The sequence below is a fragment of the Girardinichthys multiradiatus genome, chromosome 3 (genome assembly GCF_021462225.1).
Source record: "Girardinichthys multiradiatus isolate DD_20200921_A chromosome 3, DD_fGirMul_XY1, whole genome shotgun sequence".
NCBI classification, from domain to species: domain Eukaryota; kingdom Metazoa; phylum Chordata; class Actinopteri; order Cyprinodontiformes; family Goodeidae; genus Girardinichthys; species Girardinichthys multiradiatus.
Genome location: NC_061796.1, coordinates 13841426 through 13857184, shown reverse-complemented (window position 1 = coordinate 13857184; position 15759 = coordinate 13841426). Strand labels below are relative to the sequence as shown.

At 42.4% G+C, this 15759-nt stretch overlaps 1 protein-coding gene across 1 annotated transcript; it reads left to right on the top strand.

Annotated features, from left to right (window-relative positions):
• Positions 1-88: 88 nt before the first annotated feature.
• gapdhs (glyceraldehyde-3-phosphate dehydrogenase, spermatogenic) lies at positions 89-13594 on the top strand. Its single transcript, XM_047361267.1, has 11 exons — positions 89-183; positions 7047-7106; positions 7283-7379; positions 9634-9740; positions 10572-10662; positions 10761-10879; positions 10972-11053; positions 12428-12579; positions 12666-12828; positions 12908-13005; positions 13098-13594. Exons 2-11 carry the CDS (start codon positions 7078-7080, stop codon positions 13165-13167), a joined length of 1008 nt encoding a protein of 335 aa, XP_047217223.1. The 5' UTR covers positions 89-183; positions 7047-7077; the 3' UTR covers positions 13168-13594.
• The last annotated feature ends 2165 nt before the right edge of the window (positions 13595-15759 follow it).

Sequence of the window (15759 nt, the reverse complement as noted above, 5' to 3'; positions counted from 1 at the left end):
CTGTTACCGATTGCTCTAGTTGCCATAGCAGCTACAGAGAGGCCGTGAGGAGTCCCTCGTTCAGAATGGATCCCGTCAGCGGCGGATGAAGTGACGTCATGTCGCTATGGTGACAAGGCAGTACAAAAGCAGAAGGCTGAGCCCTGAGCTGCGCACACTGACTCAAGCAGAATCAACAGTGAGGTAAGTTAGAGCTCCGCAATGTTGCGTTTACGGTTTTAGATTCTACCGTATCCCTATTTTTATTCTGATCTAAAACCCATCAAATATCGATTTAAACCGCTATCGTCACAGAGGTTGTATGTCAGTTTCCGAAGCTAGTGGCCCTGTGCTCGTAATCCACTTCCAAAGTTAATAAATCAGGTATTGTGGTGCAGAGTACTGACTTGGTAGATGCAGGAGAGCTATATAGTTGAAGTGATTTTCTGTGCAGCTCTGTTCGCAGTGTGCTTTTTGAATGATGCCTACAGGAAGAGAGACGGGAGAAGGGGAGGGGATGCGCAATGGCCTGCTAATCTCAAAGAGAGGCTCCATAATTCTTTACGACCAAGTTGTTTCGTTGCATCTTGTAACGTTGGCGGTCAAAAAGCCTAACAGTGGAAAGCTGTTCGGTGGGAAAGAAAATTCTTGTGAATTTTGTCGAATTTGAAATGTGCAGGATTACGCTGTGCGAGCAACGTGATTTAGGAAGCTCGCAGTGCTGCATCTGCGGAAGTAGTCTAGACTCCATGTTATGTAATCCGATGTTTAAAAATTAAGGCTGTATTTTCGGAACCAGAGTTTATAGCAAGTTAAGATAATAAACCCCCACATGGAGCTTTGTTGTGCACATTGTTGCAATTGTGCATCATGCAGAGTTATAACGCTGGTACTGAGGTGAATAAGAGAAGCTACGTGTCTGCTCTGCTCTTCTCGATGAAGTCTGATGACGTTACACACTCAACTAATGAATTGGATTCTCATCATATAAGATTAAGGGGCCAGATTGATGAGAAAAAAGGTGATGACGAAAGGCTTAATTTGGTTATAGTGGGGAAACATTATATTAAAATGCGTATAAATGTATCCTTGTGGTGCATCCGAAAGGCAGAGAAAAAGTGTCGCAGTGTCGCATGATTGTGCCGCAGTTTGACACGACATTTGACGGACCTGTTGAGGCTTGTTGACGAGGCCTTGTTTTTTTTCCTGAAATCATTTGGGTAACATGTAATGTAACAAAACTAATAGAAGGGACGTCGTGAAAAATTAAAACACGCAGAACTTTCCGTCATGTGGTTTCGGTAGTTTACAGGAAGATGCAACCACCTCTGTCTGGATGAAGGTCATCACTCCAGGTGATGAAGGACACATAGGACCCAGAGCTGCTTCACTTGATGCTAATCGACATTTTATCATCAATCTCAAGTTGGTATGTCGCGCATTGTAGTCACAGACAGTCACAGTTTAACCAAAACACGGCATTTATATGAACGTTAGGACAGCAGCATCTTAGCATTAGCTATGACCTAGCTTGCTTGTATTTAAGGCCTTATGCTTGTAGTAGGAGGAAATATAGTCATATGCATTCTTTGAGTAAATATTTTCAATTCTCTTGTTTTGTGAATGTTACAAAAACATATTTCTATGTAAATAACCTCTTATAATTATTTTGTCATTTTTTAGTTTTACATTTCAAGAGCTAACACTTCATGTTAGCTCATTCTGCTCCGCATGCTAATGAGATCCATCCTTACCAGTGAGACTTCCTGTTAGCTCACTCTGCTTATAGCAACACTTAAGAAAAGACTACTAGCTGCCAAACACCTTCTGTCTACCACTAGTTAGTATGTTAGCCAAGGAGAGTAGTCACAGCTAACTAAGATACCATCACACTGTAAAGAGTGTAAATATCACCCCACTAGGCATGGCAGGTTACTTGTATCGAGGTATACTTTGGTTTTAGAAGTGCATATGTTTTTTTCTCAAACCCTGTCCTGTGGTTTAAAGTTGTGCTGCATAGAGTAAAGCAAGCCTGCTTTACTCTATGCAGCACATTCTACATGTTTGTATTAATATTGTGAAGTTATGGAATTTGTATTTAAGTTTTGGCATACGTCTGATAGAAACTAGCCCACCTCTAAAAACTGATTGTACAAGACACTATGTTCTCCTTAAAGAAAGTACATAGCTTTAGCTTCCATCTTTACAAGTTTCAGAACATGGCTCTCAGATGCAGTTTCTTCTAAATCATTTACATACTCGATTCATTCATTCCTTCTGATGTGATCGTAAGTTCTTTCTAGATTACCTCAGGTTTCCCCCTAAACAGCAGTGGTTTGGTTAGTATGAGTCTCCCATTTGATCATGCAGCCACAGCTCTCCTGTGAACCAGTCATTTACTTGGCTTTGTGTAAGAGGAAGACTCATTCATAATGACTCAACATTCTTTGCCAAACTGTCACCACTTTTAGGAAGTGATCCATCTCACAGGGAAAAAGGTGCAAACATGGTACTGTAGGCAGAAAATAGGATGCCTTCAAATGCCTAGCTGTACAGTTATACACATGCAGCATCATATGACAGCAACTTTCACAACCCTGTAATTTTCCAAATCTGAGATGAAGGTATTGGGTTATGCTTTACTGTAACTTCAACTGTAGGTCACTGAAATCTGCTTAGTGGAATCTTCCAAATTAGGCCATAAAGTTGTCACAAAAAACATCACATTGTTAGGCATGTCCTGTACCCTTCTTCTTGAATTTTATGCATTTTGACAGAGGAAAAAACATTACCTAATTCGCTATTCTGCAGTGTGTCTGTCCAATCGACTCACTGCAGTGGAAAAACACAGAGGAGATGGAGGGTGTGACAGATGAATAGGAAGCGGGGGGAAGGTTTGAATTGCCAAGGGCAGACTAAGGAGGGAGGCTGGGGGTGGGGCGCTGTGGTGCGGTAAAAAGAGGATACACTCAGTGAACTTGTTCATATTCACTCACTGTTGTGAAATCTACAAACAGTGAACAAACTCAAGCTAAACAAAAAAAGGAATGACAACACGATGAACCCTGGTATAGGTGCTGTATTGTCAGGGTATGCAGTATGTACATTTTTTTTTTTTTTACATAAATAGGACGAATGAGTGCATTTTCTTCTTTGAAAAAACAGCAGAAATGAAGTGCTGAATCATGCTTCTCCCTGATCTTCTTATGGATGCAGTTTTAAAAATTTAACAATTATAATTATAAATTTGACCACCTGATGCAAGCTAGTGTATTTGTCCATTATTGGTCATCTGGTTATGAGTCAGCTGTCCCCCAAGTGGTCCATGCAGAGCATCCCTCCTGATGTTTGTGAGCTGAAAATGGGTTGAAGCTTGGGGGAGGGGAGAGAATTAGACAAAGAGAGGGGGTCCAATTTAAGCTAGGGGTGACTATTTTAATTATTATGTCTGGATTTGGGGTTATGAGAGGGTCATGTTTAAGTAGTTATGGGTCAGACAAAAATTGATTAACTTATGATTGAGAAGTAGATGAGGGGAGTTGTCGGTTAGGCAAAGGGACAATAAAATACCATATGAACTAGTAGCGAGAGAGCCACATGAGTAGCTGAGACGTTCTTCAGTACTACATATCCCATAATTCACTGTCTCTTGTCGCATCTTAATGGTGTAATGCCACCTGCTTTCAGTTGGAGCCAATGGTACCCTAAATCTTTATCTTAGTTTGCTGGCCCGCCTTTATTATCAGAATTGATCCGATGGTTCTACCGGATAGGGAGGGCTTTGACTCTTCTTTCCATCCTTACTGAGGAAATTAGAGGGGAGAAACAGATGAAGCAATAACAGCTAATATCATGCTGGAAAAGCATGACTGAGCTTTGCTCTGTCCTGCTTTTTAACTGCGTCCTCTTCTAACATATTAATGAGTAGCAGCAGACTGCAAGCTGCAGTCATCAGTGTGTAACCTCGCTGCTCTCCACTGCACAAAGGTGTCTCTGGAAGCTGGTAGCGTTTCAGTGCGAGTGCAGTCTGAAGACCAGACTGGGACTAATTGTGCGTTCTGTTGAAAAGGAGCAGGAACGTCAAGAGTGAAGTAAAAGTATCGATGCCGGCCCCTGGAGCCGTTTTTATCACCTTGTTAAATAAAAGCTTGGTGAAGTTTACTGGATGTCAGAAACATTCATTATTTTTAGAGATGCATCAGTCATTCTTTTCCTGGTTGATACCAATTGCTAGGTTTGCTTTAGGTCTGACCTTCCTAGTCAGATTTCTTCTTCCTAAGGACTATATCACACAAAGAGAAAAATATACTGCAAGTTCTTTGGTAGAGTTAGCAGTTTTTAATCTCGTTGAAAATAAAGCAATAACCTCAATATCCCCATTTATGCGTCAAATTATATGCCCATCAGATAAAGATTTGCAAATCTGTTCTACATTTAGGTTTCATTTGGGTTTTTGGGCTGACCTTTTAAAGGTTATTCTAGCTGCAACATAAACAGAACAAATATAGGTTTAATCACCATTAATTGGCTGCATGCAATCTTGATATGAGAAACTATTATTTACTGTCTCTTAGTTGAGAAATCACTTTTCTTTCAGACCACTTCCCATCTATCGCAACGTCCGTCCTCTTTCTTCCCTGCCCTCGGTTTGCCAATCTCTCAAATAGCCTCAGGCCAACACTAAAGGATGTGAATGGTATTGGTTCATCAAGTGTGTGCAGGTTTACATACATGACTTGCATGTTGGCCCAACAGGAAAGATGCGAAGTTATTCAATTTTCCACATTTGGAGCCACATGCTCTAGCTAATTTGCTCTATTTGCCTCTGCCGTGTCTTGTTCTGCACCAATTTTAACCTGCTTAGAGTTGCAGAATGGACCACACTGTTGGATTGTTTGTCAGCAGGGCAGCCATTTTGTTCTGGGAAGTCAGGGCAACTGCTTCTGTGCAGAGAAAAGTGAGAGGTTTGTATGCATGGAGGATGAGAGGAGGAGAAAACGAAAGCTACTCTTGAATTTTGTGAACACACACAGTAGAAACAGTTCGGTCCGCACTGTGCACACACTCTACGCCTGTCTCTCTTGAGTCTCTCTCCTTTGGTGACCTTGTGCTATGGATGCTGGCTGCTAAACATAAAATGGCTTCTCGACCTTAAAGGAAAAGTAGATAAATCACAGCAACCAACCTAGATCATAAAGTGCCTTTTGATTAATCAGTGAGGATATTATGGTTCATAACTGTTTATCTGTGAAAAAGTATAGTAACAGTGTTATTCCAGTCACAGGATACTCTAAATATTTATTATCAGCATAAAAGTTTGGTTCTATGAGGTAAAATTGATTGACGGTTACCCCCGTAGTCTATATAAAGTACTCCCACAATGCATTTCAGCAGATTGACAGCTTGTCCCCAATGCCCTAACACACAACAGATTAGGAGATTAGAGCAGTTGAAAATGACAAGCAGCCAGTTCCAGCCTACCTGCTCCACACACAGGCATATAAAGTTGAAGCCGTATGCATCTTTATTGTTTTGCACACATACTGTTGACAGAAAACATGTTCGTAGGGTTTTTTTCAGGCCAATACCAGATTTCCAGGTTTAATTAAAGTACACACTGTTGGTCAATGTGTTTACTGACCAGAAATGTTGGGACTTCTTAATTTTGATGCATTTAATAACAAAAACAAATTCAGATTTTCTTGATTTGATCTGCAGGTCACAAATATTAGCAGATATAGGTAAATTGGCTGATTTGTAGTCTCTGGCCCATTAATTGGTGTTTGCTAACTCAGTAAGAGCACAGCTGTTGTTTTACTCCAGCATTTAAAATGTTCAACCCTAAATAGGTCACAAGCACTCACGTGTTTTACTTGTAGCAGTTAACCCTTTATTTTGTAATTTACTCAAACCATAATTAGCATCTTTGTTTTGCAGATAATCTGAAATATTAAGGAATAACTTAGACCCTGTTCAGATTATGTAACATGGTCCAAGCACACATAGTCCTGTTTAAGGACCCAATCTGAGCCCAGAGATAGTTTAGGGGTTTAAGTTAAGAGACATGGAGGTTGAGACGGGTTTGATCCTGCAGATAAATTACATGAAACAGTGAGAAAAAGCAGAGAGAAAATGAGGTCAAATAGTTGTCTCACAGCCAGACCTTCATCTCTGCTCCGTTGGCAGACATGTCTCTCTGCTGCATTACATACCAGCTGCTTTCTCCCAGCCTCCTGATCCCTTTGTTTTCAAAGCATGTCCCTGCAGGGTGCAACATCTCCAGACCTCAGCAGTGCAGGCCTGTGAAACACTGAATTTAGTGGCCTGTATTTTTACCCTCGTCATTGATGTTAAATAGAGCTGCACCCTTGCATGTTTTCAGCCACAGCGCCTGGTTTTACGTTACCTGCTCCCAGTATTGCCGCTGCCAGCCTCTCCACGGGTCATTTGTTCCACAGAGCTTTTTTTTATTTTTATTAGAAGCTGCATGAAAGGAACATGTCTGAATGGTATATTACTAATGCACATTTTCCTATTTTGCTATTTTCCTATTTTGCAGAGAATATCTCCCCAAGCCTTTTCTTTACTCTTATGAAGTTGTCACAAGATGCTTTTTAGAGATATGAGGAATGCATTGTTATTGGCTCTCTCTAATCTAATTCTCTGTAGTTTTGGTCTAGGTGATCATCGTAAACATGCATATCAAATGTTGTGCAATAACACTGGTTAAAACAGAACAGACTCTGGCTCTATCTGCACAATCTAGATTGTCTGCATTTGTTTTGTTTTTTATAATATTACCCAGACTTATTGTCTTGTGGTGTGGAAAACGGTGACTATGGGTAGGCCACAACACAACCTACCAGTCCGACCTGATTATTTAACCTGGTTTAAGTTAACCCCCATTGTTGAAGCCCTCACACATCATCTTGTTTGTTTTGTCACCCTAATGTCTGATGTTGCAACTCAGAATGCTGGTAAAATGTTGACATTTTACCTGCAGAGGTCAGTTTCCATCAATTGTCGGCTGTGTGTTGAATCTGACTGGCATTTCTTTTCTTGTGCAGGTAACTCCACACCACCTAAGCAACAGCAACCATGTCAGATCTCTGTGTTGGAATCAATGGGTGAGTTTGAGCACATGAAATGCCACCTTCTGGCACTGCACAATAAAGTTTCTTTGCTTTTAACGGAAACATGAGGACTATCATTGAAGTCCTCAATTCAGCTTCTTTTACATAACTTTTTAAAGGTTTCCACAAAGAAATTCATAAGCATCTAATATCTCTCTCCTTGCATGCAGCTTCGGTCGCATTGGTCGCCTCGTCCTGAGGGCATGTCTCGAGAAAGGCATCAAAGTCGTAGCCATCAACGACCCCTTCATTGACTTGCAGTACATGGTGAGAAAGCCTCCTTCTTGTTGAGTTGCAGCCTGTTATTGTATGTACAATCATAAATCTAGAAGAATCATTTACAGGTCCTTCTCAAAATATTAGCATATTGTGATAAAGTTCATTATTTTCCATAATGTAATGATGAAAATTTAACATTGATATATTTTAGATTCATTGCACACTAACTGAAATATTTCAGGTCTTTTATTGTCTTAATACGGATGATTTTGGCATACAGCTCATGAAAACCCAAAATTCCTATCTCACAAAATTAGCATATCATTAAAAGGGTCTCTAAACGAGCTATGAACCTAATCATCTGAATCAACGAGTTAACTCTAAACACCTGCAAAAGATTCCTGAGGCCTTTAAAACTCCCAGCCTGGTTCATCACTCAAAACCCCAATCATGGGTAAGACTGCCGACCTGACTGCTGTCCAGAAGGCCACTATTGACACCCTCAAGCAAGAGGGTAAGACACAGAAAGAAATTTCTGAACGAATAGGCTGTTCCCAGAGTGCTGTATCAAGGCACCTCAGTGGGAAGTCTGTGGGAAGGAAAAAGTGTGGCAGAAAACGCTGCACAACGAGAAGAGGTGACCGGACCCTGAGGAAGATTGTGGAGAAGGGCCGATTCCAGACCTTGGGGGACCTGCGGAAGCAGTGGACTGAGTCTGGAGTAGAAACATTCAGAGCCACCGTGCACAGGCGTGTGCAGGAAATGGGCTACAGGTGCCGCATTCCCCAGGTCAAGCCACTTTTGAACCAGAAACAGCGGCAGAAGCGCCTGACCTGGGCTACAGAGAAGCAGCACTGGACTGTTGCTCAGTGATCCAAAGTACTTTTTTCGGATGAAAGCAAATTCTGCATGTCATTCGGAAATCAAGGTGCCAGAGTCTGGAGGAAGACTGGGGAGAAGGAAATGCCAAAATGTCAGAAGTCCAGTGTCAAGTACCCACAGTCAGTGATGGTCTGCTGCTGGTGTTGGTCCACTGTGTTTTATCAAGGGCAGGGTCAATGCAGCTAGCTATCAGGAGATTTTGGAGCACTTCATGCTTCCATCTGCTGAAAAGCTTTATGGAGATGAAGATTTCATTTTTCAGCACGACCTGGCACCTGCTCACAGTGCCAAAACCACTGGTAAATGGTTTACTGACCATGGTATCACTGTGCTCAATTGGCCTGCCAACTTTCCGGACCTGAACCCCATAGAGAATCTGTGGGATATTGTGAAGAGAACGTTGAGAGACTCAAGACCCAACACTCTGGATGAGCTAAAGGCCGCTATCGAAGCATCCTGGGCCTCCATAAGACCTCAGCAGTGCCACAGGCTGATTGCCTCCATGCCACGCCGCATTGAAGCAGTCATTTCTGCAAAAGGATTCCCGACCAAGTATTGAGTGCATAACTGTACATGATTATTTGAAGGTTGACGTTTTTTGTATAAAAAACACTTTTCTTTTATTGGTCGGATGAAATATGCTAATTTTGTGAGATAGGAATTTTGGGTTTTCATGAGCTGTATGCCACAATCATCTGTATTAAGACAATAAAAGACCTGAAATATTTCAGTTAGTGTGCAATGAATCTAAAATATATGAATGTTAAATTTTCATCATGACATTATGGAAAATAATTAACTTTATCACAATATGCTAATATTTTGAGAAGGACCTGTACATAGAAGTGTAGATCAGCTTTGTGGACCCATTAGAAACAGCAGGGCCTCCATCTTGTGAGTGGCATTTGCTCCTTGGGAAACTATCCCGCAGTGTTTGGAAACTGGGGGTTTGAAAAAAGTGTTCTAAAATTTATGTTGAGCTAATTTTGATCAACTGTTTTAAGACAACATTTTATCAATTCATTTTAGTACAAACAATGACGATAATCGAAACACAAATTAAACAAAATCTGCAAATGAAAAATAAGAGAATACATCTAAGAAGGACTGACTGACTTTAATTTACTATTTATAGTACCAAGGTGTACCAAACCACTTAATTCAGTGTAATTTTAATCATAGTCATTAAACTGTGTTTAGATCATCTGTTGTTTTACAAAAGATTTGTTTTTCAGAAGGTGTATGTGAAACTCTGTGAACCTCCAATATTATTCATTGTAATGTTTTGTACTAGGTAATACTGTAGGTAAATGCATTAGCTAGTTTTATATAAAAATATATACTGTATATTTCTTTTTTAAATAAAACAAAAAACACAGCTCGTGAAACTCTTCTCACTGTGACTCCCACCCATTCACAGGTCTACATGTTCAAGTATGACTCCACCCACGGCCGTTACCGTGGCGAGGTCTCCCATGATGGTGGGAAGCTCTACGTCGATGGCAGTGCCATCTCTGTTTTCCAGTGGTAAGTGGTAACGGTTTAATTCCCTTCACACATCTGAATATCTGCAGATTTCAGGAGTTTGATGGGATGTGTGGAATGACCTCACAGCAGAGGTGTCCAAACTTTTTGCCATGTGGGCCGAAACTGCCAATGTACTCGATGGCCATAAAATTTTTTTATTAAAAATGCAAAAGGTAACTTATTTCTGATTTTAACTAAATAAAATAAACTTTGGAATCTCTAAACCATATCGATCCAAAAATTCATACATTTGCATAAATGCCTTATTAAAAGAGAGCCATTTACAGTTTCCTAAATGTCTGTTTCTTCAAACATGCTTGCTGTGTTCAGCCAAGTTTAATGAATGGATCAAGTCTGCATTTAAGTAAAAGTCTCTGATATTAATTTGTTGGTTGCAGGGCCATATTTGTATGACTCTTGAATTGTGGTCAGGGGCCACACAAAATCATTTCAAGGACAACAAATGGCCCCCAGGCTGTACTTTGGGCACCCCTGCCTTACAGTGTGATCATAGAGGAGGTTATTGTTTTAGACATATTTTGGTGCAGTTTTCATGCTGCTTTGATGTGTCTGTGAATTCCTGGCATTGGAATGAAGCTGTTGGTTCAGCACGTTGTGTTGCAGAGTCTCAACTCTGATGATGGGAAAACCGACAGAGGGGATGGTTATAGAAGAAACATTCCTGCTTCATAACACATAAAGCTTCCTGTCAGTTTAAATGCCAAGGACCTGAACACTAAATTACAGTGCACAGGATCTACTTTTCTCACAAGGATACGGCCAACACAGTTATTTTTCAGCCCCTCTTTTGTTTGTGCTTGTTTCTGCCAGTATGAAGCCTGCTGAGATCCCCTGGGGCAGCGCTGGCGCCAAGTACGTCGTAGAGTCCACTGGAGTCTTCCTCAGTGTGGAGAAGGCCTCCGTACGTATGCACAAAGAAACAGACACTTAAAAGAAGTAGACACAGTTTGGAGGATGCTCCAGTTTCTAACCTGTGCCTTCGCCTTGCTTCAAACACAGAGTCATATCCAGGGGGGTGCACAGCGTGTGGTCGTGTCCGCCCCCTCACCTGATGCCCCTATGTTTGTCATGGGAGTTAATGAGGACAAATACGACCCATCCTCCATGACCATCGTCAGGTAATGTTTCCTAGAAATACTATTTAAAGGAAACACTTGCATTATTTCAAAATGCTAGCTGAGTAATGAGATCTTTACCTGCTGTTTCATAGTAATGCCTCCTGTACCACCAACTGCCTAGCTCCCCTGGCCAAAGTCATCCACGACAACTTTGGCATCGAGGAGGGTCTCATGGTAAGCAACTAAATCTGTCTTATACATATACAGGGGTTGGACAATGAAACTGAAACACCTGGTTTTAGACCACAATAATTTATTAGTATGGTTTAGGGCCTCCTTTTGCAGCCAATACAGCGTCAATTCGCCTTGGGAATGACATATAAAAGTCCTGCACAGTGGTCAGAGGGATTTTAAGCCATTCTTCTTGCAGGATAGTGGCCAGGTCACTACGTGATACTGGTGGAGGAAAACGTTTCCTGACTCGCTCCTCCAAAACACCCCAAAGTGGCTCAATAATATTTAGATCTGGTGACTGTGCAGGCCATGGGAGATGTTCAACTTCACTTTCATGTTCATCAAACCAATCTTTCATCAGTCTTGCTGTGTGTATTGGTGCATTGTCATCCTGATACACGGCACCACCTTCAGGATACAATGTTTGAACCATTGGATGCACATGGTCCTCAAGAATGGTTCGGTAGTCCTTGGCAGTGACGCGCCCATCTAGCACAAGTATTGGGCCAAGGGAATGCCATGATATGGCAGCCCAAACCATCACTGATCCACCCCCATGCTTCACTCTGGGCATGCAACAGTCTGGGTGGTACGCTTCTTTGGGGCTTCTCCACACCGTAACTCTCCCAGATGTGTAGAAAACAGTAAAGGTGGACTCATCAGAGAACAATACATGTTTCACATTGTCCACAGCCCAAGATTTGCGCTCCTTGCACCATTGAAACCATTTGGCTTTGGCATGAGTGACCAAAGGTTTGGCTATAGCAGCCCGGCCGTGTATATTGACCCTGTGGAGCTCCCGACGGACAGTTCTGGTGGAAACAGGAGAGTTGAGGTGCACATTTAATTCTGCTGTGATTCTGGCAGCCGTGGTTTTATGTTTTTTGGATACAATCCGGGTTAGCACCCGAACACCCCTTTCAGACAGCTTCCTCTTGCATCCACAGTTAATCCTGTTGGATATGGTTCATCCTTCTTGGTGGTATGCTGATGTTACCCTGGATACCGTGGCTCTTGATACATCACAAAGACCTGCTGTCTTGGTCACAGATGCGCCAGCAAGACGTGCACCAACAATTTGTCCTCTTTTGAACTCTGGTATGTCACCCGTAATGTTGTGTGCATTTCAATATTTTGAGCAAAACTGTGCTCTTACCCTGCTAATTGAACCTTCACACTCTGCTCTTACTGGTGCAATGTGCAATCAATGAAGACTGGCTACCAGGCTGGTCCAATTTAGCCATGAAACCTCCCGCACTAAAATGACAGGTGTTTCAGTTTCATTGTCCAACCCCTGTATATTGCGGCTTTTGTATGTATTTAGTAGTCTTAAAGGTGCCCATGTTTCACCCAATGTAACTCTGCCCCCTGCAGACCACAGTCCACGCATACACAGCCACCCAGAAGACAGTGGACGGTCCCAGCTCCAAGGCCTGGCGTGATGGCCGTGGCGCCAGCCAGAACATCATTCCAGCTTCCACCGGTGCTGCTAAGGCAGTGGGCAAAGTCATTCCTGACCTTAACGGGTACATTGGTGCACTGTTGCTAACTGTCAGAAAGTGTAATTAATTAAAACAAATGGTCTAATATTTCTCTCTTTCTGTTCTTCTAGTAAGCTGACAGGAATGGCGTTCAGGGTGCCAGTGGCGGACGTGTCTGTGGTGGACCTGACCTGCCGTCTGTCCAAGTCTGCATCCTACGCTGAGATCAAGGAGGCCGTCAAGAAGGCTGCACATGGACCCATGAAGGGAGTGCTGGGCTACACTGAAGACCAGGTATTTCACTGAACCTTAAACTCCTTATTTAGGTATAAAATCAGATGTCTTTGTAATCTTTAATGTTTGTGTTTGCCAGGTGGTGTCCTCTGACTTCATTGGTGACACCCACTCCTCAATCTTCGATGCTGGTGCCGGCATCTCCCTTAACGACAACTTTGTGAAACTCATTTCCTGGTGAGCGGCTACATATCCAACACATCTGTAGCAAGAATCCTTGCTGATCTAATGAGATACAATAGAATTCATATTTATTTCTTTCCTTTCAGGTATGACAATGAGTACGGCTACAGCAACCGTGTTGCTGACCTGCTGCTGTACATGCACTCCAAGGAGTAGACACTTCCTGTCCTGAAAGGAAGTGAGGAAAGGGACCACCGCTAACCATCATATACACCTCCCTCCTCTTTTACACAAAAGCCCCACCCATAGCCAAGTCATAGCATTTTTAACCCCTTAGCTCTACTACAGTATATGTAGGCAGCAGCAAATGTGTGTTCGGGTGTTTTGAGTTCATCTGTGTTTTCCTTTAATGACAAGGCGACAGTTCGGTGAAAGTATTTGTGTTCGTGTGCCCCCTCTCCACCTCCCACTGCCGATTTAAATGTGTCATTATGGCTCAGTACTATGGTAACTACTGTACCCATCTCACTGTTGGTGTGAATTAATAGCTTCGTCACCAGTGGAAGGAGGAATCCGAGAGGCAGACCTGCTGTAACTGTTTAGGATTAAAGAGAGGACAAAATAAAGTTTGAAAAAATCATTACACCTCTTTCATGGTCTAGCTTTATTTCTTAACATCAATAAAATGTGTGGTTTGATGTCAGACAAACCTTCTGATATATTAAACATTTTTTAGGTCAGCTAAGAATCCTTTGATGACTGATTCTAAGGTAGGGCAGACATTCATATTTTAAATCTTTGCTTAGTTTATTTGAAAAATAGAGTTTTTAGCAGAAATACAAAAAGCTTCCACATGATGTCAAAAGCAAAGGTGAATGGAGGCTCAGTGGTGTCGGATAAACTGAGATTAAACAAAAACTTCACAAACAAACCAAGACAAGAAGGAAGTCCCTGCCAAAATAAACATCAAGAAGTTGTGCTTCTTTCCTGCCGATCCATATAATGTTAACCGTAAAGCAGGACTTGCAGTAACCCCCAATTCCACCAGAAATTAAAGACAACAAAAGATGGGTTCATGAAATGGCTTGGCACATGTGTCAGGCTGGGCATTGTAAGAAGGAGGAGGCCGGGTTTAGGTAATTCCTTCAGGCCTTCATTTCCCGGCTAGCCAATAAGCTACAAAAGGACAAATATGAGAGAATTTAAGTAAACCCTTTCATCAAACTTTTTGACAGGTGGGTGGGACTTCCGGTGAGGGCGGGACTTCCGGTTGGCGCCATGTGGGTGCCATGTGGGCAGGAGGTCACTGGTCAAGCAGGTGGTGTGTCCAAGGGGGCGTAACCGTGGATGCTGATTGGTTGTCGTCATTAGGGGCGATACCTTAAGTGAGTCAATTAAAACACGGGTGTGTTTGTTATAAATAGAACAAGACAAATATGGTATTATCGGAAACTGTTTGGCATCAGCACCAATTAAAAATAGAGGGGTGTGTTTGTAAGCATCGTTAAACCTTGAATAACCCAATGAAAACAATAGGGCGTGCTTTAGTGTTTACTTTAAATACAGAGATAAAACTGAACTTTACATGCAGCAGCATTCGTTGGAAAAGAACACCCGTTCAACAATGGCTAGAGTTAAGAGAGTTTATTGTCAAGCGGAGGAGAAACGCAACGCGTGCCAAGATGATGAACAAGCAACTGCATCATATACTTCCTCAACAGAGATACCTATCGGAATTCCCGTCATGACATACTCTACCGATGATGAGGATCCAACATCAACTTCAACAACCATGGTTGAAAATCAGACCTCGGGTCGGCCAAGAGGTATGTCAGTTCTGTGCGAAACCCCAGTGACCGTCTACCAGTATTCATCCCGTGAATTGAATGCTCCTAAGAAATCAACATACTACATCTGCAGGGTACAAAGACCCCCGTTCGACACTCTGCAGGAAGAATGGTCTTTGGAGCCATATGGCCTGGTTGGCAGCTGGGGTTATATTTTTATGTATGAAATAGGAGAGCTTTGCCTGTATCAATTGGATCAAGATGAGGTATTTAATGGATCACTGGCTTTGTGTACCCTCACCCACAGCGACTGGGCTGTGTTAAGGCTTGCAATCCCGCACCTTAATGATAGCCCTGAAACAGTCTCAAGGCAGGAGAGGGAGGTAGAAGAAGAAGAAAATGAACTGTCTCCTCGACCTGTAAAATGGGCGAGAATGTTTCCTATACCATCCGATGTTGAAATAGCTGAGAGAGAACCTCTCTTTAGCGCAGTGTGGGGGTCAAAAACCACAGCAAATGACCGCTGGTCTTTTCGGGCAAGCAGACGCAGGAACAACCGGACGAGTCCCTCAGATCTGTTTGTGTTGGAGGCTTTCAATCAGGACTGCGGCGTATTCAAGACAATGCTGGCTCTGCGGTTTGAAGCTTGGGCAGAGAAGATGAGTGAAATTGGACATTGTCTTTCCGACCTTTTCCAAAAGTCACGAAGTTGGATCGATGTCATGTCAGTGAAAAAAACGCTGACGTTTCCTGTTTTACGTTTAGAACGAACCCTCTTCTGAGGACACGCCCCTTCCTATGATATATATACGGGGGGATAACTGCAAGCTCACAGACACTGAGAATCGTATCATGAGAATGAGTGGACCGACACCATACAGGGATCTCTACAACCACCGAGCAGAGATCCACTTCTCTCCTGAGCACGATGAAAGCTTCAACATTGGACCATATCATCCGCCTTCCCCTGACCTCTTCTCACCATCCACCTCAACATCCTCATTCTCAGAGAACCACTTCA

Coding starts and splice junctions, on each gene's coding strand:
- gapdhs (XM_047361267.1), top strand. CDS start 7,078: ATGTCAGATCTCTGTGTTGGAATCAATGG. Junction 12,829..12,907: donor TGGGCTACACTGAAGACCAG/GTATTTCACTGA, acceptor TGTGTTTGCCAG/GTGGTGTCCTCTGACTTCAT. Junction 13,006..13,097: donor TTTGTGAAACTCATTTCCTG/GTGAGCGGCTAC, acceptor CTTTCCTTTCAG/GTATGACAATGAGTACGGCT.